Source organism: Gobius niger (assembly GCF_951799975.1).
Source record: "Gobius niger genome assembly, chromosome: 13".
NCBI lineage: Eukaryota > Metazoa > Chordata > Actinopteri > Gobiiformes > Gobiidae > Gobius > Gobius niger.
Genome location: NC_136864.1, coordinates 23,307,706 through 23,332,984, shown reverse-complemented (window position 1 = coordinate 23,332,984; position 25,279 = coordinate 23,307,706). Strand labels below are relative to the sequence as shown.

General features: G+C 41.4%; 3 protein-coding genes and 1 long non-coding RNA gene across 5 annotated transcripts in view; 3 read left to right on the top strand and 1 right to left on the bottom strand.

Annotated features, from left to right (window-relative positions):
* Positions 1–848, bottom strand: part of LOC306972560 — a 32,058-nt gene extending 31,210 nt beyond the window's left edge. The window contains exon 1 of the long non-coding RNA XR_013793506.1: positions 713–848. This is a non-coding gene — a long non-coding RNA (uncharacterized lncRNA). The remainder of the gene's footprint in view (positions 1–712) is intronic.
* prkacbb (protein kinase, cAMP-dependent, catalytic, beta b) lies at positions 607–14,005 on the top strand. 2 transcript variants are annotated; one of them, XM_079569187.1, is made up of 10 exons: positions 607–751; positions 7,210–7,271; positions 7,842–7,970; positions 8,634–8,732; positions 8,820–8,902; positions 8,984–9,110; positions 9,194–9,289; positions 10,578–10,700; positions 10,782–10,946; positions 13,631–14,005. In XM_079569187.1, exons 1-10 carry the CDS (start codon positions 730–732, stop codon positions 13,754–13,756), a joined length of 1,032 nt encoding a protein of 343 aa, XP_079425313.1. In that variant the 5' UTR covers positions 607–729; the 3' UTR covers positions 13,757–14,005. The 2 variants fall into 2 exon arrangements, with proteins under 2 accessions (XP_079425313.1, XP_079425314.1); XM_079569188.1 differs by lacking the exon at positions 607–751 and adding an exon at positions 864–1,326.
* Positions 14,006–15,577: 1,572 nt separating this feature from the next.
* exosc4 (exosome component 4) lies at positions 15,578–18,360 on the top strand. The gene is made up of 3 exons (XM_079569202.1): positions 15,578–15,776; positions 17,314–17,520; positions 17,784–18,360. Exons 1-3 carry the CDS (start codon positions 15,606–15,608, stop codon positions 18,141–18,143), a joined length of 738 nt encoding a protein of 245 aa, XP_079425328.1. The 5' UTR covers positions 15,578–15,605; the 3' UTR covers positions 18,144–18,360.
* An 866-nt stretch (positions 18,361–19,226) lies between these two features.
* gpaa1 (glycosylphosphatidylinositol anchor attachment 1) lies at positions 19,227–24,222 on the top strand (the record flags this gene model as incomplete). The annotated part of the gene is made up of 12 exons (XM_079569024.1): positions 19,227–19,300; positions 19,379–19,558; positions 19,814–19,925; positions 20,177–20,324; positions 20,876–20,977; positions 21,073–21,269; positions 21,364–21,560; positions 21,644–21,797; positions 21,886–21,960; positions 22,373–22,566; positions 23,171–23,341; positions 23,421–24,222. The coding sequence occupies 12 exons, from the start codon at positions 19,227–19,229 to the stop codon at positions 23,662–23,664; spliced, it is 1,848 nt and encodes a 615-aa protein (XP_079425150.1). The 3' UTR covers positions 23,665–24,222.
* Positions 24,223–25,279: the final 1,057 nt, after the last annotated feature.

The following is a 25,279-nucleotide window of genomic DNA, read 5'->3' as shown; positions in this document are numbered from 1 at the left end:
AAATTTTCCACTCTTTTTAGCCATTTTCTGGTGGAATATGAACTTATTTATCACATACAAATAAAGTAAAGTGTAAATCGGGCCCATATGGATATTTTCTCACAGCAGATTGTTCAGTAGAAGTGAAAAAACGGCAGTTGTAGCTAGCGCTAGCTAACCGTTTGCATTAGCCCGATGCTAACATGTAGCATCATGTTAGCATTCTCAGTTTTTTTTATGTATTTATGGGCTGTTGAACCACTTTGCTCCTCTCCGTGTCTTTGTATCTTTATTTAGTAGAAAACTATATTCATAATTTCGCATTTGTTAAAGTAGTTTTTGAATAATTAGAGAAAGTTTAGATTTTTATCAAAATTGTTTTCCCCCTTAACTGTTTACAAACATGACCATATATGGGCCGTCTGTATCCATAGTGCCTTAAGCATATTTGAATAAAAAAATAAAAAAATAAAAAAAATAATGCTAATTAAGAAAAAGCAGTTTTATCCGGTGATGCGTAAACGCGCGCGCGATGGAGAGATGGTTCCGCTGAAACAGGTACAGCGCCAAATCAATCTGTTGCATCATCCATTACGATTCACATTGCCCACGCATCTTTCTGACGCCTTAGATACGAGGGAGAGAAAGACAAAAAAAAGATTGATCGAGTTCTTTCTCTTTGCCGAGGAAGACAACAGAGAGGGAGGCCAAAGTCACCGCGCGGCACACCCACCTGCGAACACGACCGCGATGCTCCCAAACGCGGAAGCAGGTCAGGTTTGGCTATATCTCTACAGGCAATCTTTGTCCAATCCAAAGAGCCACAGCGTGAATGCAGCTGAGCGAGGAGGGTGGGGGAGTGGAGGGGGGAAGGGGGGGCGGAGAGGGGTGGGGGGGGAGCACAGTCGGAGCAGCAGCAAAGCAATACAAGTGACCGCTGTAGCTTTCATGACAACCGAACTGGCTTAGGAAGAAATAGCCCGAGCGGCGAGAGAGAGCGCGCGCGTACGTCCGTCCTCACTGTTGGGGGGGGAAAAGAGAACGGCAGAAGGAGGACCGGGGAGGGTTGCTGGAAAAAGGGCACCGGGTCTCGTTTTTTTTTTATATTCCCCCCTCCCTTCTACGGATGAATCTTTGCAACGGTTTGTCTAAGGGCACAGGGGCGCAAAGATATCACTGGTGGTGAGGGGGTAAAAAAAAAAAAAAAAAAAACGAACCAAAAAAAAAAAAAAGGGTTAGCTGTAGCCGCCGCCATATCCTCCTCTGCTGAGTCGGAGCATTCGCCTGTCTTCCAGCACGCCATGGGGAACGCTGCCACCGCCAAGAAGGGCAACGAGCTAGAGAGCGGTGAGTTTATTCTGGGGGGGGTGTGGGGGGGTGGGAGAGATATTATTGTGGCGGCCTCGGCGAGAGCGCACGGTAACCTCTGGAAAGTTTGGGCAGGTTATTCCGTTATAACGACCGCGTAAAGTGGTTTGGGTACGGGACCGTGCGAGGGGAGGGCCGAGGCGCGCGCACACACACATCCCCCCGCGTATTATGCACCTTTACGCACAATATTAGGATCGCGCGAACTGAAGCGCACGATAAATAAAGGTGGAAACGGGCCCGCTGTTCGTGTTAGCTCATAGCCCGGAGACCTGTTTGTGTTGTGGTTATCTCTGCTTGAAGGGGGGGTGGGGGTGGGGGGTGTAGGGGGTCGCAGGGGCTGGGTGTCCTTGTTTTTACTCATCATGCCGCGCTCGAACTCGTCATACGCGCTTCTATGCGTCTCCTTTTTGTTATGGGTGCTGCAAATCAGAGTGCGAAACGGTACAAGTCAGTCTTGGTGGTGGTCTCCTAGCCTGCTAGCCTTAGCTGTGGGGGATTAGCCGTCTGAAGGCCCCTCATCCCACTGCCTCTTGATAGTGGTAGCCATCCGCGGGCCTGTTCGCTCCACTGTTAGCCGTGGCGATGCAAGCGCGCACGGCGTTCAGATGCTTCGGAAACGCCGACAATTCTGAGCATCCGCCTTCACTTGTCTTGTCCCATGCGTGGCCTCATCAATAATGTAGCCCTGTAACGTTAGGACTGTGTTTAACGCTCGCCCTGTCCCTTGTTGTAAGCAAGGCTAGCCACATTAAACATTACGCACGCATTCGCGACGGATAGTCTATAAATAGCTCACGCATTTACTAGAAAGTATTGTGCTGCATTTTTTTTTTTCTTGTGTTGCTCCTAAAGCTCCCATGACACATTTTATTCTCGGTTACATAAACACACCAGTCCTCCCAGTGCAGCATCATGCCCAAGTATGGTTAAGAAATGACAAATACTGTTTCCATTCATAAAAAAAAAAAAAAGCCAAAGCCCAAGACTTACTACTTGCATCCCTTCTTGGCATTTGCGCACGTAAACAATGACAGTGCTGCCAAAACTGCACCTGGAGCCTTGTTGGGGCTATTTTCTTCTAATCTGTGGTAGAGGACTCAGTTGTCATTGACTCCAGCAGCTTGTCATCAGACCTTCGTCAGAGGATAAGAGGCATTACAAGCTTTGAACGGTTTGACGTAACTCGGCCTAGGACTGTTACTTTGCTTGTACTAGTGACTGGTCAGCAGATACACGCATGGCAATCAATTATAGAGGGTCTGATATATATAAAGTGTAAATAAGTGGACTGAGTGAATTGACCAGCATCGTTTTACGCAGAATCACGTGTAATGCGGGATGAGCAGCGCAGATTTACATTGGAGGTGTCTCTTTTGCAGACTCTTGACTACATTCCAGGGAAGTTTATTAGCCTGTTAACTAAAGACTACCCATGTAAGCATCTGGGGAGCATTGCCAAGCGGTGAAGACACGAGCTGAAGATTGATTCCTAGATCCTGACAGGCTAACTGCTTAAACCATTTAAGCTGACACTATGGCCTGACCTGCAGCTTTGTAAGGGCGACCCGGTTACCTACTGTCCAGACTCCCTCTCTCTCTCTCTCTCTTTCCGAACGACAGCACAAAAGGAGCAGAGCTTTGTCGTGCACCGTAGCCAGCATTAGCACGGGGAAATCAAGCAGTTGCCATCATGACACCTCTTTAGTTTCAGGGTCTGGCACTGTTGCTCACGGGGCTAGAATCACATAACCCTGCTATGTTATGCCTGAGCGGACTCGGCTCACACACAGGTTCACTTCACTTTTCCATTTCAAGTCAGCCACACGGTAGTGCCAAACGTTGAGATGACGCCTGTGGAAGCAATTGAATAGTGTATAGGCTTTTACTTGTTTTTGGATCCAAAGGGCTGTGCAAAATGTTGTTTATTTGGAGGATTCGAAATGACAGTATTGAGAATAGCGTCGATGACATGATGTTGAAAAAGTTGCACAGTCAATTCTCTTTTTGATCAAAACATTAACCTCTTAACCCCCGCCTTGACCGAGCAAATTTTCTCCAGTTCGGCTTTACCAAAATCTTAAAGCTTCTTGAAAAAAAGCATCGAAATAGCGATGAAAATGAGGATGGAAATGCAACAGAAAAGTGACAAAAAAGTGGCAAAAGAGCAACGAAAACAGAAACAGTAACACAATGAAAAAGCGACAAATACATGACTAGTAAAGAGCGATGAAAAAAGGCCACAAAAAGTGACATAAAATATGATGAAAAACTGACGAAACGACATAAAGCGCCAAAAAAGCAACGAAAAAAGCGATAAAAAAAGACGCAAACACAACTAAAGCGCTTCAAACATGTGATGAAAATGCGACAAAAAAGTCCCGATCAGTTTTGGAGGTCGTCGCTTTCAAATGAAGCGTTTCACTGTTGCACTCCAGTCAAGAAGCTTTTAGATTTGGGTAAAGCCGAACTGGAGAAAACGCACTGGGTTAAAGTGTGGGTTATGGAGTAAACCTTATACACTGTACAAAATGTGCTTGATCATTATCAAGGAAGTTGCTACATTTTCTTGGAACACAAATTGCACACAAAAAAAGGCAGTTACAAAGTAGTTGGACAAGTACGAATAGTTCACAGAACCTTTTCAAAATATCCACTAAAGGAAATCGTTTTCTGAGCTTGAATAGTCTTCTGTCTGTAACATTATTCAAGGAACTAAAGTCTTAGCATGATGTAACTGTCTTGGATCACGAGATTCTCTAATTCATAGCAATGAGCTGAATGATTAGTATTGCCAGTATTGATGAGTGACTCCACAGTATTTCATTCTTCAAACCAGTTACAGAACTACAGCATGAACATTTCCCAAAATGATACAGAGATATATAACAACCTCTTACTACCTGCCTTAACCCAGTGTATTTTCTCCAGTTCGGCTTTACCCAAAGCTAGAAGCTTCTGGACTGGAGCTTTTAACCTTTAGGACAGGGTAACGCCTCATTTGAAAGCTGAGACCTACAAAACTGATCTAAATGAACGATTTTCCCTGCTTTGTTGCTGTGTTGTTGTCACTTTTTTTGTTATATTGTTGTCACATTTTTGCTGCTTTTTTTGTCACTTTTTCATTGAGTTTTTGTCACTTTTTTTGTCCCTCTTTCATCAGTTCATTTTGACGCTTTTTTCGTTGCATTTTCATCCTCGTTTTCTTTCTTTTGTTGCTATTTTGACCCTTTTTTTCAAGAAGCTTTCAGTTTTGAGTGATGCCAAACTGGAGAAAATGTGCTCGGTTCAAGTGCGGGTTAAGAATGAATGTGTTTCATAGGGTGATCCTCTCACCTTACTACAGGAATAAACCCCCCTCAAAACTGCTTGATTGAAAAGCCCTGACAAGCCTATTTCAAAATATGAATAAGTTCTGGAACAGTCACACCACAGACAGTAGAAAATGAAAAACATGGTCACAGTTTGGAGCATCCATAGATTTCTTTCTGTCACATAACTTGGCTGTTGTAGATGCTTTTTTTTATTCACTCAAGACTCATTTTTAACCATTCTAAAACGTTGAGTGTCAGGTCACAGATGTTCACCTCCCATGGCTCCCCCTCACCAAAGCAAACCCGCTGTGATGTAAACAGTATCCACTCCAAACAAAGTCCAAGCCTCAAGCGCGCTCATCTGTGTGTACATAAGCCATGCAGCAACTGTAAAAGTGCCATTGTACTTCATACTGTCATAAGTCTAACACCGCTAGATAGGACTGCACCAAATTACCGCTATCACAATGTCATGTAGCAGAGGTTTTCTTCTTCAGCCAAGACCTTTGAGCAAAAGAAAATGATGAAACAGAAAAAGAAGTGCACTATATATGGCTAATTTAGCTCAGTTATGCTGTTAAATGTTCCCCTCGTATTGTGCAAGATCACATGCATTCTCAGTATTCCACCTTATCTTCATACCAGAACTTCTTATGCATGACCAAAATGTCCGTAGCGTGGCGTTCCGGGTGCTACCTGTTCTTCGGAAACCACCGTATCGGCGAAATCGGTCCGTGTCTAAATTCCCACAGGGCGGCGTCGACTTGTTGTCATTGTGTGTTCACTACATTATGCTTCATGTTTGCATTGATGTCTTATACTTGTACAACTGTATTTCTCTTCTGTCTTCTCTTCATTCCATCCATGTGGGTGATTGTTCCTGCAAAACTTTGGGTGAACAATAAAAAGAGACATTTGGTACGCTCCTGAACAAAAAGAGATGGCCAGATTAGCATTTGACGGCATTGCTGCTCTTGAGTGTGAACTCCTTGCTAGTCGTGCCTTGCCTTTTTCTGCATGCTTTTATTTGACAATAAGTGTGTGTGTGTTTTTTTTTATCTACTTTCTCTCAATCTGGATATCTGCTGTCTGCTGTGTATCCCCATATACATTGGTTTGTCTTTGCTTATACTTTGGCTGTGTGTGTTTTTAGGCTTCCCTATCATTGTGTTACGTGATGCACAAGGAGCTCAGGCGCACTATCCCCGTAATAATGAAGAGTGTTGTGTTTGGTTTTAGACTAACAGCTCCAAATTCTGAGTACCTTGGTTCGCATCACCACCAGTCTGCCTTGTCTTGGATGTAGAGTGACCACCTGTTCCACTTTTGATATTACTGTTTCCAGATGCTGTCAGGGGCCTAGGCAATTGCCGGGTAAGCCCATCACTTTGTGGCAGGCCGGCTTTTGTATGCAACTGTGAGGTTTTCGTTACAAATACGAACACAGACATATTATAATTTATGGAAATGATATGATGCAATGTACAAGGAAGTACGGTAACACTTTATTTTTACACTACCTTTGATGCAGTGTACCTACCATATTTTGTACAATATAATGTGCTGTATGTCTCATGTGCCATAACTTCTACCTATTGGTTAGATACACACTGTACACATTAGGAAAAGGTTAAGTGAGTACACTTTCTTACATTTCTGCCTATATTGGTCATACAATGTGGTCTGATCTTTATTAAAACCCTAAGAATGAGTAAACAGTGTCTCCTTAAACTAATGCCACCCTCACAATTACTTGTTATTATATTTTTATTGGCCAGAGCATGTAAATATTCACAGGACAGGGAGGAATAAGTGAGTACACCCCCTGGCTAAGGCTCCTCAGGTGTGAGCCAGCCTGAAGTCCATTCACTGAGGTGTGGCTTAAAATAAAGTGTTACCGTATTTCCTCCCACTGTATTACTACATGGTAGTGTGGAGTAGGGCTGAACGATATGGACAAAATTTCATATCTTGATATTTATGCCAGGTGGAACATGGAACAATGTGTACTTTTCCCCCCGTTGGTTCAGCCACTGCCAGTCGTCCAAGAGACAGGCGTTCTGCACCTAAAACTAGTGGTCAATAAACCACCACTTTAAGTAACTTTTGTTGTACCATTTTTAAATCTGACACAAGAAGGCAATAAATCCCTATCTTTAGACCCTATAAGTCAGCGTTAAAAACACTTTTTTTTGTTTTTGCCCTATAGTTCAGCCACAAACTTGCCCAGTCTTGATATTTCTTTGGGGTGGTCACTCTACTTGGAAGTTGTCATTTTGTGTTGTGTTGTTTTGTGTTGTGACCTCTTTTAGAGCAGTGCTAACCTCTTTATTTAACTATTATTTCTAAGTATATCCAGATGAGAGCTGAATTTCCTAATGTGCCTTTCCTCTTCAGCATTGTTCAAACTTCCCAAACCTTCTCCTTTCCCCGACTGAAAATCCAGCTCATGCAATTTTCTCTCAGCCTACAGTGTTTTACTAATGTTGTCTTGTAATGTTATGGAAGGAATATTTTCTTCACTAATTGTAATTCTGTCTGATTGTAGTTAAAGAGTTTCTAGCCAAAGCCAAAGAAGACTTCTTACGCAAATGGGAATGCCCACCACAGGTCAGTGCTAACCTTTAGAATCAGTGGTTCTCAATATGCATGTATGTGTTGATGCAATCACCATAGGCTTTGAAGGGGACACATCACTCTGGTTTGAGCTTGTAGCCATGTTATAATGCTGTTCAGTTGTTAAAAACATAGGAATACACTGGATTAGAATTTTGCTTCAGTGCAGCTTTGAGTAATCCTGCTCACTGTGGTAGAAGAAAGCGTCTACCGTTGAAGTTTTACAATCTTTATTCCCTGAAATTTATTGCATCACAGAGGGAAAACAACACTGTCTTCCAAATTTTTAAAGCTCATAATCCATCACCGAACTTGTTCTGTGCGATGTGTTCACCAGCCCAACCAGACAGTCCTTAATACCTGTACATGCTTTACTTTTCATTTAACATACTTAAACTTAATTCTTTAATTGAGATACCCAAAAAAATATGTTTAAGCCTCATGTATGCATGATTATTGTTGATTACTTTCATTTTTTGAACCACACTTTTAAAACACTGTGTAGTTGAATGTGCAGATCTTTGCTCCACACATAATATGTGTTGTGTTGTGTTGTTTGTACAGAGCACAACGTGCCTAGATGACTTTGACAGAATAAAAACCCTGGGTACTGGCTCCTTCGGGAGGGTCATGCTCGTCAAACACAAAGGAACAGAGCAATACTACGCCATGAAAATCTTGGACAAGCAGAAGGTCAGTCTATATCGGATCAATACCATCCTCATGTTTATGTTCATAGGCGCCAGAAATAGTTTGCCATGCCAGCGTCAAAGGGGGTTATTATGTAAAGTTGACTTTTTTTTTTGGAGTTTTTCACCATGTAACACTGTTGTTCACTCATCAAAAACATACCTGGAGTTGCCACTTACCTCCTGAGGTCCTACGTATCCAGGAAACGTGTTCCCGACCTCTCGATTTCACACACATTCTTTCTTTCTTTTTTCTTTCTTTTGTTTTATTGAAACAGCTGCACAGCAAAGGGGAGCAGGAGGATAGAAGTGGGAGGGGCTTATGGGTGGATTGCTTGAAAATCAGGAAGTGAAACGACTGGATACTTTGTTTCAGCTGTTTTAGATTTCCTAACCAACAAAGTGTAAGATTTGCTGTTCTACCAAAACACTTTCCTGTCCAACTACTTTCAGCGCTCGAACATGTACAAGATATACTTTCAGATACTGGCCATAACTTGGCAGGGTGCAAAATGTTAAATGTTACTAATGGGAGATGGGTCCACTGATGCATCAAATATATCCGGTCCGTAAAGGCTTCCACCCCACAGATGTCTCGTCATGGCTGTAGTTTCCACTGCGCTGCCAGTCCATCACAGTCTGAGGTCATGTTCTCTTGTTCTGTCAGGTGGTGAAACTCAAGCAAATAGAACACACGCTAAATGAGAAGAGGATATTACAGGCCGTGAGCTTCCCCTTCCTCGTCAAACTCGAGTATGCCTTCAAGGTAAGCGCGGCTCCCTTTTTTTTTTTACACAGAGTTTGAATTTTTAACCTTTGTCCCCTGATGTTGAGCATATTGTGCTATTTTTAGGACAACTCCAACTTGTACATGGTGATGGAGTACGTTCCCGGTGGGGAGATGTTTTCGCACCTAAGACGAATTGGCAGGTTCAGGTATGACAAAGAGAGGGAATCCTATGAATTTTACACCGCTTTCTCGCATTGATCTAACACATCGCTTCCCCTGTTTCGCAGTGAACCACATGCACGGTTTTACGCTGCCCAGATAGTGCTGACATTCGAGTACCTCCATTCATTAGATCTCATATACAGAGATCTCAAACCAGAGAATCTACTCATTGACCACCACGGCTACATTCAGGTAGAAACCCGAAATACCTTGTTATTTAATCGCATCGATCTCGTATATGACATTTGAAATGAAACTGTTCTTTGTCCGATCAGGTGACAGACTTCGGCTTTGCCAAGAGGGTGAAAGGTCGGACCTGGACGTTGTGTGGGACACCGGAGTATCTAGCGCCAGAAATTATTCTCAGCAAAGTACGCACATTCAATTGCTCTCATGGAATGCTAGTTTTTCTTTCCTAAATGTCACTTTTCATCGTAGACCATATGTAAAGATGTGGAAGATATGTATCAATATTATTTAAAATGGCAGGAAATTGTCCTAAAGTTTGTCACTGTTTTATACTGTGGTTTCTCTTGGGATAATTTTGTGAAAAATCATTGTCATGAATGAATCTCTCATTATAAGCTTTTCTAAAAGAAATATATGTTAAAAAAAATGTGAGATTGATAAATAGAGCTAAACTAAACATGATCTGAACAGAATTATGGAACACGAATTTTGTCCAAACTTGTGCGTTAAAGTCTCAAAGGACGACTTATAGACTTATAGAGAGCGTCATCAGTCAGTATTAAGGCTCATATTACACTATCACATTATACAAATGCAAACTGGAGCTTATTATTTACATTTTCTCAATTTTAATGCAATGCTTAAGAAACTAGGCAAACAGGATATTTAGCCGTTCGTACGTCTTCCTAGCTTGCGCTTCACGTGCCCGCCCGGTCCGCCCCCTCGTACCTCCTGCACCAACGCCTCTTCCCTCTTTCTCTCCTCTCTCTGTCCTTCACATGTTTATCCTAATCCATGCGCCCTCAGCTCCAATGTGAGAACCATTGCGAAACTAAAAAGCTTAGTTGCCATGCGAAATCAAAGCAAAGCCATGTGGTGTTCCACAGTGACGTGCCACAGAGCCCCTCACGGTCAGGACAAGAGCAGCTGCGTCAGGATTTTCAATCCATTAAAAAGACGGACGGCCATCAAAATGTTCCGTCAAAGCAAGAAATATTCCGTAAATGACAGAGATTTTTTTTTAATAATATGTACACATTGAAATGACTTTTTGGGGCGACACTGGTGCAGTTGGTAGAGCGGGCCGTCTCATGATTGGAAGGTCGGTGTTCGAATCCCAGCCTCTGAAGATGCACACTGCGTACATTGGTGTATGAATGAGAGTGAATGGGTGACTGGTTCGTTGCTGTAAAGCGCTCTGGGCCCAATGAAGTTAGAAAAGCGCTTTATAAGTTGAGACCATTTACCTTTTTCTAAATCAGCGGTGCCCATATTGGGGTATACAGATACATATTTTTTTTAATTACAGAAGTGACGATAAAATCAAACGAAAAATACGGTAATAGGTCATAAATGCAAACTGGAGCTTATTATTTACATCCTTGGCCAGCGTTTGACCTCAAAAGACCTGCATTTGCGGTTGAATCCTTGCTTTGTTCTAGTTTTCCGAAAGCCTGTTCAATCTTTCAGGGCTATAACAAAGCGGTGGACTGGTGGGCCCTGGGAGTCCTCATCTATGAAATGGCAGCTGGCTACCCTCCATTCTTTGCAGATCAACCCATTCAGATCTATGAGAAAATTGTGTCCGGAAAGGTACCAACGCTTCTTTAACCCCCGGGCTTTAAAGTCATGTCTTAAAACTGCAAATCACATGTTATGCATTTATTGTTTTAGGTACGATTTCCCTCCCACTTCAGCTCGGACCTGAAGGATCTATTGAGAAACCTACTACAGGTCGACCTCACCAAACGCTACGGCAACCTGAAGAACGGCGTCAGCGATATCAAGGGACACAAATGGTTCGCCACAACGGACTGGATCGCCATCTACGAAAGAAAGGCAAGGGAACGCGCTCATGTCGAACACCAGACACTGTTGACCCTGTGAAAACAGAGTTAATTAGATATTGATTTATAGATTTTCAAGATAGTTGTGTACAGTGGCTGCCAACAGTGATGCAGCTAATGTGTTTTTAAAGCGTTGGATAAGTTTTAATGATTCTAAAAAGGTCTCTTATTATGTTTTGTTCAAGGTTTTTAAGATAAACCTTGTATGAAACCTTGTAGCATTGGTGTTTCAATACATACTGTGTTTAGGCCTGTCTGGTAACAAAATAAAAATGTCAACATATTAGGCAGAAAAAGGTGTTGATAAATTATATTACTGAGGACCATTTTATGCCGACAAAACTTAAAGGCCCTGTACCTGATTTTTTAATTTACAAAGCACATACATTGAATTGTTAGTTGTGTCCAAACTCATTCCTAACTTTCCTCACACATTTTACTTCAAAATTATTCACAGGGACGACTTTATAAGCACTTTTCACAACTTCAGGGTCACTTTTCAGGGCCACTGTCACAGAAATGCCAACAAACTAGCCTGTTCATAAAAGTGCATGAAATGGATTTAAATCCTGTTATATTTAGATGCACAGTATGTTTCCTACACATTTCTAAGTTTACTATACAAAGGAGGACGAAACAAATTTCACTAACAAAAAAAAGCACAGGTATAGGGGACTTTAACTTTAAAGCAGAAAATGCCAAACTTGTGCCTAACCACATCTTAAATCACACACAAACTGAAACAAGTCTTTTACACAAAGTACTTAAAAACGATGAATGTTGAGCCTAAAAATGTGTGGTTTATCTTTCATTTCTGGATGAGTCAATACAGTCGTTTCTGTGACAGGCCTGACTGTGTTTCCGTATATAGGGAAAGTGTAGAGAGGTGAAAGAAAGCTCAGTCCTTATGTCTGAGCATAAACAGCAAAACAGTTATTGCTAGTTATTAGTAAGACGTGCCTTTACAGTTTGACCACATGTTCCTCTTTCAACTGTTCTGCACACAGTGAATTAAGCCTCTGTTCCACTTTCCAGTGGTGACCTGTGATTTGTATAGAACAGTGAACAGTTTCTGTAGGGTGAGAAAAAACATGAAGCATTAAAGCGATTGATGAAAGCTTTAACTGTTATTGAAAAGCATCAAATTGGGTTCCAGTCGACATTACATCTACATTTATTTGAAAATAATAACATTGCTTGATCTTTCAAACCATTCAGAATAGAAAAGTCAAAAAATATAGTCTAACACAGTGGTACACTACTGGTACGGTGTTGGGGTCCACCATCACCTCACAATGACAAGCTGCGACCCAAAGCATATATAATATTAAATATTTATTTTTTCTTACAAATGATTGTTGAATATTTAATACACCTAGAAAGCTGAAATCATAAAACAACAACAACATAACAATCAAATGACAGTCTATGTTCTTTCAGTATATAAACATTGAAAGAATGTTTTCTGGAAAGAGGATTTGCTGTATAAACCCCTGGTCAAATTTGGATAAAATAAATTGTGACTTACTTATATATACTCTCACCTTTTTGACGCCCAACTGGTTTTGAGTATGTTGTGACTGACTGATTACCCATTTTCAGTAAAGACACTAGAATATATAATGTGTTTTTTGTGAAGTAGGCTGTGTGTCCGTGAGGCAGGAGAACAGGGCTGGTGCTGTCTGCTTGTGAGTCTAGTGATTTCACAGTGATAGTCATAGTGGTCATAGTCATTTGGAAATCACCCAGATTCACTGCGCTCTCGGCCACGAGCCATTTAGCCTGGGAGACGACGTAATGGAGGGCTTTGATTAATCAAAATAGTTGTTGTTGTGGCGGATCAAAGTCATTGACCTCGACATCAGATTAAATGAGATGCTGGTACTTGTGTTTATGCCAAAGGTTTTGGAGGATTTTTACTTGCTGTTCTAATGTGTGGTAAGAAAATGTACACTTAAATATTTACACATTTTGAAATGGATATGGTATAAAACTATCTCTATAATGAACAGGGACAGTTCAAGCAATTAAGTGTCTGTTGTTTGAATAGTCATAGTGCTTTGAATTCAAAATCTTGAATGTATTGTCATAGTGGAGGCTTTGACTTTTTTCAGCACTTATATTTATCTTCTAAAGTCAACAGTAGTATTTCTCAAACCAGTGTGATACTCTGCCTCCTCTGAGCTCCTTTTGGCTAGTCCTCATTTAGAACTACTTTAGTACTGGTTTAGCACAGTGGTTGTACCACTAGAGCTACTTGGTTTAATTTCTTTAAGTGGTTCTCGAGGTCATCTACAATCGAGACTTTATTCATTTAAATGTGAGATATTTTAAGTTATGCTTTAGTTAAGTGTTTAAGTTAGGTGTTTATTCTGGTTCAGACATGGTTTACATCTAGTTCAAACATTAGTTAGTCCTATTTACTCTGTTTTAGACCCAGTTTAGTCCTGATTCACTCTTGATATTGGCCTTTAGGTACTTGGAAGATCAAATTTCAGCGTGAAATGTCTGAGAACCACCGGTTACTTCCTAGTTCAGACCGGACTTTTTTTTTGCAGACCTACTTCAAATCTGACGGTGCCTGGAAAGCCAAATGTTTTCTTATTTACCAGGCGGTGCTTGTTGCCAGGTTTGACAGATTTATAACACTAACATTTCTTTACTGGTCTTCTTTAGGTGGAAGCCCCATTCATACCAAAGTGCAGAGGTCCCGGGGACACCAGCAACTTCGACGACTACGAAGAGGAGGAGATCCGAGTTTCTGTTACAGAAAAATGTGCAAAGGAGTTCGCCGAGTTTTAGGATGTGTTACTGTGGATACATCAGGGAAATAAGGGGATCTTTGCACTCTTCTAAAAGACTTTCGGGATGGAGACCATTGATTTTCTTCTGTTCAGATTGACGTCATAGCCCCTTCATTCCATATGGCTCAACTTGATCCTCCGGTGCCGATTCTCTCACTGTCACGTGCACCTGCTCTAAAGGCAGAAACACCGCTTTTACTTTTGTACCCTCACTGTTTTTTTTGTTTGTTCTTTTGTTTTTTACTTTCAAGCAGTTAGTCTTGGATGTTGTATTCCCCTTTTGAAATGTGAGATTTTTTCAGTGTGAGGAAAACTTGAGACAAAGGCCATGCACAGTACCTGAAGTCGCGTGGTGGTCCGGGGTGCAGGCTTGTGGCTCGTGGGGTGTTCCCTCTGTGTCGGACTGTCTGTTACATTGGCCAGCTTTCAGAGCTAGTATTGTCCTATGTGCATATCATGTCAGTTGTGTAAAACATTATTAAACACATTCAGTGTTTTTTGAGATCATGACCAAATCTAGATCATTGGAAGACACCAGAAGAGAGGTTTTGTTCCTTTCTTTGCTTTTGCCTTAGAGAGCCCGGTCGGAGTCACAGAAACGTCGACGTCTGACCTAGGCACAGCAAGCCATTATAGTCAAAGACAAAATTCTGTTCCATTAGCAAAACACACAGGAAAGTATATTTTCTTTGATCCTTTTGGGTCTGTTATAGTTTAAAAAAAAATGTTCATGTTTGTGTCTTTTTTGTTGCTGTGACTAACCTTATATGGTAGGGCTGCACAGTATCTAAAACACATAATATTTAGTATCATTGAAGATGGGGGAATTGATGCTTAGCTGTAGCTTTGGTTAATGACCCTCAAACGGCAAGCAGCCTATGCCACATCAACCATAAGCGGTGTAGCAAATAGGAAGGTACTCCTCCCCTTTACACAATCATATTTTATGATATTGAATATTATTGTTCTAATGTTGGCCCCATTTGATACAGTGCAGACCTACTTAAATGTTCTATTGCTCCAGTATTTCAGGTCTGCTTCTGAAGGCCTTTGTTACACCTGGAACAAAATTGACTAAATGAAACCGAATGAAATCCTTTTATTGGACTATATAATATTGGCTAAAGTCAAGGTTTTGGCTTTGTGCCTCAGCATTGTCGGAGTAAGTTAAAAAAGTAAGAGTTTATACTATATGATAATAAAGATGTTTTAACAATTTAAACAAATAGGAAATAACATATTTATGAGGTTCCCTTTTAAAAGAATGTCGTTTTGCAACCTTTAGGTATTCATGTTTGAAGGCTTTGATTTTTATCTACACTTTTCCGTACAGACACTGGCTGAATAAAATGAAGACTGCTCCTTTGTATCACATGTAACCCTGTCATTGTTAAGCTCATAACATTATACGTATAAGCATTGTTTCATATGTTTTTATTTATACACATTAGAGATGCAAATAAATTTTATTTTTAAAAGTGCTGACGAGTTGAACGTGATGATAATGTGTGTTGAATGAGTGGGGGAAAACAGTAGGAGTTATTGAGTCTATTTGAAATATACAGGAAGTAAAGAGTTGTTTTTTTATTTTTTATTTTTTATTTTATTTTATTTGAATCAAAAAGGAAATACAAATGACCGCAGAACAGGAAAGTCTTAGCAGTACAATAAAACGAAAAAATAAAATAAACATTTGTAGTATAATAACCAAAACAACAGTAGAATTTTAGACACTACAACGTAAAGAGGTTGGGCGTGGCTCGAGGCTTGAAGGCGTGAACCTGCTAAAGACACGACGAGACTTCTGGGTAATGTAGTTTTGCAGCCCACGTGGAGGAGTTGGAAACATGGCGGGTCTCGAGCTTCTGTCGGACCAGGGGTACCGTCTGGATGGGAGAAAGGCCAACGAGCTGCGTAAGGTCCAGGCCCGGATGGGGGTGTTCGCTCAGGCGGACGGGTCGGCGTACATAGAGCAGGGCAACACCAAAGCTCTGGCGGTTGTTTACGGTCCACACGAAGTAAGTAGCATCAAGCTAGCCCGTCCGCGCGAGCTGCTCCTGCGCAGCACAGGAAAACAGAATGAGTTCACTGCTCAGTTTAGTAGTTATTGTGTAGTTATTTAGTTTGGCGATTTAAATGTATTTGGTTATTATTATGGTTCTAAAACTGCAATAAAAGACTGCTCATAGCACATCTGAAAGACATCTTGCCGCGTGTCATAGTCTATGGTTAATTTCATTACGTTATTAATATATAAATGTGATCAGTTAAATGTTCAATGTATTTATTTAATTATGTCATATCATAATCATCAATAGAGTTCGGGAATGTCCACAGTTACCATGGAGATCCGCCATCTTTGCAGCTGTTAGCATACATTTCCATAGACTAACATTAGCTAAAAGCAGTATAAAAAGTTGAGATAAAAACCAGTGGAACGACTCCGTTAGCTTCTGAGTTACTGCTGGTAAATACATCTAACACACTGTGGTGTCCAAGTGTTTTAATATAAACAATGACTCCAGTATTTTAACTTTTAAAATCTCCATTAGTTTACAATGGCTGCTAATCCCATAATGCCTAGCGATATGACCTCACATTCCCGAACTCTATAGGGGTTGGAACCTCTGGGTACCTCACGATTCGATCCGATTCGTGATACATGATTAACGATAATGATTATCTCACGATACACCGATAATCAATGTATTGCACAAAATAACCTATACATCACGATAAAAAAAAACAACACATGCTACTTTTAACATTTATTTTAACATACACCTTATTCATCATTTACATTTCTTTTAATGTGCTTTGTACCCTTTTTTTATGTCTATAAATGATCCCTGTCTTATACGCTGAAAATGGGTCTACAGGTCTGTCAGTGACTTCATTTACATTTAAATAAACTAGAGATCACCGTATTTAAAAAGGATAAATCAGCCCCAATTTAATAATTTAATTAAAAGTCATTTATTTGTGTGACAGTGTTTGGTCCAAGTGCTTAAAACTGTAATGCTGCCCCCTGCTGTCCTGACTGAATTCTTTATCATTATTGGCCTCTATAGAGTTCGGGATTGTGATGTCATATCGCTAAGCATTATGGGATTAGCAGCAATTGTAAACTAATGGAGATTTTAAAAGTTAAAATACTGGAGTCATTGTTTATATTAAAACACTTGGACACCACAGTGTGTTAGATGTATTTACCAGCAGTAACTCGGCAGCTAACGGAGTTGTTCCACTGTTTTTTTCTCCACTTTTTATACTGTTTTTAGCTAATGTTAGTCTATGGAAATGTATGCTAACAGCTGCAAAGATGGCGGATCTCCATGGTAGCTGTGGAATTTCCCGAGCTCTATTGACTGTGAAATGCTGCCTCATTAATATACATGACGTCGTCAGAAGTATCGATATCGGAATAAAAAGTATCGTTATCGTCTCGTAAAATATCGTGATATATTGGAAAATCTATATATTGCCACACTCCTAATCATCAATGTTATGTTGTGCTGAACTATCATCCTAAGTCTACATTATTTTTTCTTCCAGATGAGAGGATCAAGGAGTCGCACTCTTCATGATCGCGCTGTTATCAACTGTCAGTACAGCATGGCGACGTTCAGCACAGCAGAGAGAAAGAGGAGACCTCATGGAGACAAGAAGTCCACAGAAATGAGCCTCCATTTAAAACAGACTTTTGAAGCAGCAATCCTGACCCAGCTCTACCCACGTTCACAGATAGACATCTATGTCAAGGTTAATATGACTAAAATTAATATGTATATTAACAGTATGTCCAGGCATCAAACACAATACCATATTAGATTTAGATCCACTCCAACATGCAGGTTTCTACTCCTCGAACCTCATACAGACCTGCCAAAGAGTCGGTTTGTCATATTAACATATTACAAGGCATGAATAATAAAATGATTGACAAAAATGATGAAATATTGAATAAAACACAAAACAAAACTCAACAGAAACGGTATTACATGTCTTTGTTTCCATCCTTTCAGATCCTGCAGTCAGATGGAGGAAACTACAGTGTATGTGTAAACGCGGCTACTTTGGCAGTGATTGATGCTGGTATCCCAATGCGGGATTATGTTTGTGCCTGCACCGTGGGCTTTGTAGACGAGACGCCGCTCGCTGACCTGTGTTACACTGAAGAAAGTGGAGGTATCAGCTCACTGGCCTTGGCACTGCTGCCCCGTGGTGGACAGATTGCTCTGCTTCAGATGGATGCCAGACTGCATCAAGATCACCTGGAAGCGATGATTGAGGCTGCAATGACTGCTTGTAAAGGTGTGAGCAAGGTACTGGATGAGGTCGTGCGACAACATCTGCAAGAGGCCTCATCGCTCAGTAAAGAGTGATGGAGTCACCGACAGCTGAGTGTCAGGAGAACACGGACTTGAACTGGACATATATAAAATAATGTAATTGTACATTCTGTGCATTCCCACTTGTTTATACTGCATCTTTGAATTGTGATAAAGTACTTTATTTGTTCCAAATAAAATGTTTGTGTCTTTTTATATGTCGGGATTTATTATATAAATTGTATTATCTGGGCTGTAGTGGTTTAGAGTAGCAGAGCAGGCTATAATGCTATTTGTCCTTAGGTTCGACATTTGAAAAGTGTTAATGAGTATGCAGGACAATGAATGCAAAATATTGCCATAGTTACCACACAACAATGTGACTGGTTTACATGCATGTGTCTTGTGTGCTGCACTGAACCCGCCAAAATCTTTAAACAGTGATACGGTGTAGAAATAAAATACTGCAGAAAATGAAGGAGCAAAAAAATAAAATAAAATGAATAATAGCAATTGTATTTTCAGGTGATTAAAGTTTTCACAAAAATAAAAAAATATATTTTCAAAGTTCTATTTTACGCTTTTATATGCAACGTAGTTGATAATCATCATACAGTGGCTGTGAAGAACATATGCAAATAATTAGTTCACCAAAAAGTATAATAAAAAGCCTGTCGTTTTGACCGGAAGTGTGTCCGCTACGTTTTCCCGTCCCCTGAAACAAGGAAATAGCATCAGTGGCACTAGCCGCATCTGGGCTTTGGAGCAAATCTCCACATTTTCTCGGTGGATGTCACCCTCATTAAGGTGTAAATAGGTATGTTTTTATATATGTTCCTCAAACCTTGCTTAATTTACAATTTACATGCTGCCTTTTGTAAATACATGCGTGCTTTAACAGCACAGGTAACAGGCAAACCATTTATGAATGACTGATGGTACACAATGGCAATACAATTTTAAACTAACGCCACAAGATTAACACTTTGCTCAATGCATACTACGTAATAAGGTTAGGACAAGAAAGAATAAGTAGTTTTAAAACATTTATTCACTTGAGTAAATCAGCTGTAGTACATTTACAGTCAGTCAGTGCTGATTCTGATTTCCTTGTTTTTCTTTTTAATAATAGGCAACATGGGTCTCTTGTCTGACCCAAACAGAAGAAGGGCTTTGATCAATCTGCTCACTCGCCTCAATGCCCCTATATGGTAGGTCCATAGTAATAAACAATGTCCAATAGCCCCTCACTCTGTGCTATATTATTTCACATGCTCTTTTCTCTTCAGTGTGGTTTGCTACATGGCGGGTGTGGCTTGGTTCATGGGTCTTGCCTTTGAGCCTTTCACTCTGCGGACATACATGTCAGAAAATGCCATGGGCTCCACCATGGTAGAGGAGCGCTTTCCTGCTGGAGAGAGGGCTCTGGCTACAGGCAGGGAGTTTGCAGCTCACAAGAGGAAAGCAGGGTAAGCAACGAAAACCGGATTGAACAAAGCTAGTCCTAGATATTGTTTCTTTTTTCTAGATATTGTCATTTTTGTCTGTTTCCATTGTTTTCTGTAACTAGAACCAATGCAAATGCAAATACTAATAATTACACTGCACCATTTATTTACACCATAATGTGTATTTGTATATATGATTTGAGTCTTATTCATTGTTTTGGTGACAACATCAGTGCTACAGATCAACTAAATACGTAGGTGTGGTTTTGTCTTTAGTGGGATGCCAGTCGATTGGCTGGTGAAGACTTTCCAGGCTCGAGGGTTGGAGGTTTATACACAGAGATTCTCTCGCACCCTTCCTTTCCCCGATGAAAACAAAGAGAGATTTGTGAGTTACAGCTGACAGTGGTTTTGATGTTATTCAACTACATTTTTAACAGCAATATGTCCAGAAATTGTACTTAAAAGAATTGCTACCTCTTATTTTGTACTGTTGATTTTTAACATGGTTCATTCTTATCTCTCATTTATAATTAACTATTGTATTTGTGATGAGGATTCCTGCAAAGGTGTATACTTTTCTTTTTACTCCAAGAGAGGCCTCCACAAGTAATAAAAAATCTTGAATTTTGGATGTAGATGGTGAAAGGCACAAATGTGTATGGAATTCTCCGAGCCCCCAGAGCTCCGCGGACAGAGGCTTTGGTGCTGAGCGCTCCGTGCAGTCCAGGTGACGACAACAACCAGGCTGTGGGGCTGCTGCTGGGACTGGCACAATACTTTCGAAGTAAGTCATGGTCAAAACGTTCCAGCTAGATTACTGATCATCCCTGCACACATGGCAACATATAACTGTATACATTCGAGCATATGCATTACCGAATACGTGTGATAAGGGTATTTCTTTATGTGTCTCACGATATTTGAGTTTATTATTGCTTTAAATACTGCTCTGCGGGTCATAAATGAGTTGTTTGGCGAAAACCGAAGAATAGCGCTTTGTGACTCCACCACTGGAGGCTGCTATTGTACAAAAAACTAAAGCCATTTTCATTCCAATCAGATGTTATAACTTTTACTGTTTGCTAAGGCATTTCCTTGCCCTTAATACAGGATGTCCGCTAGATCACCAGACGCTAAATCAAATGTTTTGTAGATGTTTTTTCTCTGAATATACAGTATTTATTACTTAAAAAAAAAAGAAAGAAAAGTAGTTGTTATTAAATTGATCACAGTCAGGTTTTGCGCACCTACATTTTTCTTTTCTTTCTGTTTGATAGAATTAGATTAAACATGTAAAAAAGGTTTGATATGTTTGATTGCTTGTGTCAATAACAGATCAGATTTATTGGGCCAAAGACATCATCTTTCTGGTGAACGAACATGATCTGATCGGCATGCAGGCGTGGCTGGAGGGCTACCACCACACCAACACCACAGGTCAACTTTGATCTCAAATACATCATTTGCAATGTGTCCGGCAGGCGTTCGTGTTCAACTTGCCTCGTTCACACCGCTGACCTGTTCTCTTTTAGGCATGGACTGGTCTCCGCTGCACGGTCGCGGCGGCTCGATCCAAGCTGCTCTGTCTCTCGAGCTCAGCAGCGACGTCGTAACCAGTTTAGACCTCGTGTTGGAAGGTCTGAACGGGCAGCTTCCCAATCTGGACTTGGCAAACCTTTTCTACGCGTTTTGCCAGAAGATCGGTGTCCTTTGCACAATACAAGGAAAGGTAGGAACACGGATTGGCTCATGGATCGCTTTTAATAATGAAAAACAGTGCTATACTGCTATACCTGAACGTGCTATCCTCTGTGTGCCCTCAGCTGCAGAGAAACGACTGGGACAGTGTTTCGGGCTACAGCCACGCCGTCCAGACGATGATGCTGATGGTGATGAAGCAGGCCAGCGGTCGACCCTGGGGAGATCACGGCCTGTTCCTGCGCTACCACATCGAAGCAGCCACTATCAAAGGAGTCAACAGCTTCAGACAATACAAGACTGATGTTAGCACTGTTGGAAGGTCAGAGCTCTTGGATCGCGCGCAACCATTGTGGGTTTTCCATCAACAAATAAATGTCTGTTTTTCCTCGTTCCGTCCTTTAGACTCCTGGAAGGAATGTACCGTAAGCTGAACAACCTCCTGGAGCGCCTGCACCAGTCCTACTTCTTCTACCTCATGCCTTCTCTGTCTCACTTCGTCTCCATCGGGTACTACATGCCGGCCTTCGGTCTGCTCGCAGTAATACTCTTCCTTCGTGTATCCTTTCCACTCAAGCCATTGTGAAAGCCAATACGTATTACCGTACTTTTTTTTATAACGTTTTTTGCCCTTAACGTTGAAACAGGCCTTGGATCTTTGGGTTCAACTTACAGCTCCACCTCCAACAGTGACTGAGGACGGGGTCGCTCACACTGAACAGGTACCAAACATTTCCCCTGTTATTTGACCTCTTAACCCCCACCTGAACCGAGCACATTTTCTCCAGTTCGGCTTTGCCCAAATCTAAAAGGTTACAGCCCTTTGGCCAGGGTAACGCCTCCTTTGAAAGCTAAGGCCGACAGAACTGATCTTTTGGTCCGCCTTGTTGTCACTTTTATTTACATTTTGTTTCATTGCTTTTCTGTTGCGATTTCATCACATTTTTGTCACTTTTCATCACTTTTTTGTCACTTTGCGTCTCGTTTTTGTTGCTTTTTTTTAGGTTTTCTTCCAGGAGTTTTTTTTTTTGAACTGGAGAAAATGTGCTCAGTAAGAGTGTGGGTTAAGAGGTTAAAGAACAGACAGATGAATCAAAAAATAAGCCATCAATGCGTGTGTTTCCGCCCCCCCAGTCCAGCCCGGGCGTCCTCTCGGTGTTGACTCCGCTGGTGATCAGTCACGTGACCGGCGCGGCCCTGTACGCGCTGCCGATCCATTTCCAGCAGGTGGCCATAGAGCACTTCCCCGTGTCGGAGACAGAGGCCGTGGTGCTGACCGCGATCGCTGTTTACACGGCCGGTCTGGCACTGCCGCACAACACCCACAGGTACAAAACACACAGCACATCTACGGGTGACCGTTTGGTGCTGTTGGTACAGTTGATAAATATATGTAAAAATGTAATTGTCATATAGTAAATGAAACCTTTGTTTTATGTCCTTCCAGTTCACCCCTAAGGTTTGTGTTGTTAATGTTGAGTTTGAACATTTTTGAATGCACATCTGGCCCATATATGCATGTCAGAAAACGTCTCTTTGGTCAACTTTGGGATGATGAGTTTCTATGTCTCTTTGGACCCGGAGTCATTATAAAAAGTTGCTTTGAAGTGAATTGAATATACTTTGAAGAAAACGCTTGGCTAATTTAGAGGTGCTTGTTTCAGCAGGTTTGCAGCTTTAACGTTATAAGACAGCCGTGTGTAAACCTTGTTGGATTGTGTTTGATGTTTCAAGGCCTCTGATGTTCCTCTTTTCGGCCTGTGGGAGCTGATAGTGTAGTTATTACATCATTGTTGCGTTATTAGCTGTTACTACATCATCGGTTCCTCTAAAGCCTGTTGCATCTAAACTAACCCCCTGCGTAGTTTCTAACAGCAGCACTTTGTTTGAGTAGGAAACATTTGGATCTGACTGTGTGTGTGTCCGTTGCAGACTGCTGGCCGGGGAGGGCACGGAGCAGGGCTGGCGAGTGCTGAAGCTGGTGGCCGTGCTGTACCTGGCCGTGCTGCTGGGATGCACCGCTCTCATCAACTTCTCTCTGGGCTTCATCCTGGCTCTAACTCTGGTGCCGATCGCTGCCTTCGTCACACCCCACGTCCCAAAGTAATAAACCCACATTCACAATCCTGAAAAAAAAGGTGTATCCGCACTTATCGTTTTTTTCCCCCTGTTTTCCTCCCAGGGTGCTGTCGGCCTTCATCCTGGTCCTCTTAAGCCCGGCCTGCACGCTCCTCTTCTCAGTGTTTTTCTTCCAGGAGTTGCAGGAGGTGCCCGTGAGCTTCCAGGAAGGTTGGATGCTCTTCCTGAACGTCATCTCTCAGGGCATCCTGGACCACGCCCTGTACGGCTCCCTGGTCTATCCCCTCATCGCGCTGCTGGTCTACCCCTGCTGGCTGCTCTTCTGGAACATCCTCTTCTGGAAGTAGAGCCCGTTCTGGACAGGACTTTGACTGACCACAGGTTGAGCCATTAAAACTTTAAAGGAGTTTCTGGGCCCCAAATGGAAGAGGACACGTGTCGTCTCGTGGGATGGACGTCAAGTGTTGGTTTGTTAAGGCGAGACACGGCAGGTGAACATTGGTCAATTTTTGAGATTTTAATAGACCAACCCTTTGCGATGTTTATTTTATGTTTTTGTTTTTGCATTTCCATTCATATATACTGACATGTTTGAGAGCTGGATAATATTCGTCGAGGACACTCCAGTATCCGCCATTATTGAAGTTAGTTGAAGAATGGTTTGTGCACATTTTAAAAGCTTGAACACTGATTTTTATACTGTCCATTTGTGTTTGCACGATTCTTGCAAAATGGCTCACAATGTTTTGGCTCTAATTTTGCCTTTTTGAAAATATGTAATTTGAACATGAATGTCTTTGGTTTGCACTGTTTTTCATAATATTGAATGGGAGGATGATTGTGTCTGTTTGAGCCATCAGGACATTTGATAAAATCCTGTGTTACATCCTTTTTATTTATATGGGTATAATAAAGTATGGTGGAAAGTTAAAACATGTTTGTGTTTCAGTGAAAGATGGTGCCTTTAAGGCTGAGCACTGATTACTTGTGCTGTGAACTTGCTTCATATAAAAGGGTGTTTTTGTCTGTAGTTGCTTTACCTACTGGTTTGTGACCAGTGTGTGTGTGTGTTCTTGTACTTACGGCTTTGTGAGGACCAGTTTGAGTTTTTAGCCAACAGAGTGAGGACACTGTTTGAGGGTCAAGATGTGGTTTTAGGGTTAGGATTAAGGCTAGGGTCTTAGGGTTCAGAGTCTGGGTAATACATTATGTATATGAGTGTCCTCACTAAGATAGCAGTACAAGATTGTGTGTGTGTGTCAGGTCAGCTCATTGTTATGAGTTATTTTAGTTAACTTCTGAACCCCCTCCTGAACCAAGCACTTTTTCTCCTTTCTTACCCAAATCTAAAAGCTTAAAAAAAGCATCAAAACAACGACAAAAAAGCAGTTGAAAAAAGCCACATAAAGTGACAGAAACATGATAAAAAACACAACAAAAACGCTTCAAAAATGTGACAAAGTTCCGATCATCTTTGTAGATCTTAGCTTTCAAATTGCTCACCTGTCGAGAAGCTTTTCGATTTGGGTAAAGCCGAACTGGAGAAAATGCGCTAAGAGGTTAATAAGGTTAATTAATTTTACTCTGATAAATTGTATGTTCAGACCTCCTGTTTGAGTTGGCTCCTGGTCGGAGGCAGGACATGGCAGCGGAGCTCACAGTGTAGGAACGGGACGGGAGGCTGACGATTGTTGCTTCAAACTCCCACACATACATTAGGATGTAATGTACCAAGGTCTTTCATTATTATTAAAAAAGTATGACCACAAAAATACTGCTCCCCCCGCAAGACAATCACACAGGTTGATCTGGAACTTAGTCTTCCGGTAAGAATGAGACATTTACTGCCCTGCAAATTATCCACTGGACCATGTAAGTGCACTCAGTGACTCATGTCTTTTTTACAGACTGCAGGAAAGAGGCAACCCATTAACTCTACAGAAGCACCCACTGTAACGAGTG

What these genes read in the sequence shown, in the direction of transcription:
- exosc4 (XM_079569202.1), top strand. Translation starts at nt 15,606, where the DNA reads ATGGCGGGTCTCGAGCTTCTGTCGGACCAGGGGTACCGTCTGGATGGG. An exon ending in TTGTTTACGGTCCACACGAA is followed by an intron (nt 15,777 to 17,313) that starts GTAAGTAGCATC and finishes TTTTTCTTCCAG; the next exon opens with ATGAGAGGATCAAGGAGTCG. An exon ending in AGATAGACATCTATGTCAAG is followed by an intron (nt 17,521 to 17,783) that starts GTTAATATGACT and finishes CCATCCTTTCAG; the next exon opens with ATCCTGCAGTCAGATGGAGG.
- prkacbb (XM_079569188.1), top strand. Translation starts at nt 1,281, where the DNA reads ATGGGGAACGCTGCCACCGCCAAGAAGGGCAACGAGCTAGAGAGCG. An exon ending in GGGCAACGAGCTAGAGAGCG is followed by an intron (nt 1,327 to 7,209) that starts GTGAGTTTATTC and finishes GTCTGATTGTAG; the next exon opens with TTAAAGAGTTTCTAGCCAAA. An exon ending in AAATCTTGGACAAGCAGAAG is followed by an intron (nt 7,971 to 8,633) that starts GTCAGTCTATAT and finishes TTGTTCTGTCAG; the next exon opens with GTGGTGAAACTCAAGCAAAT.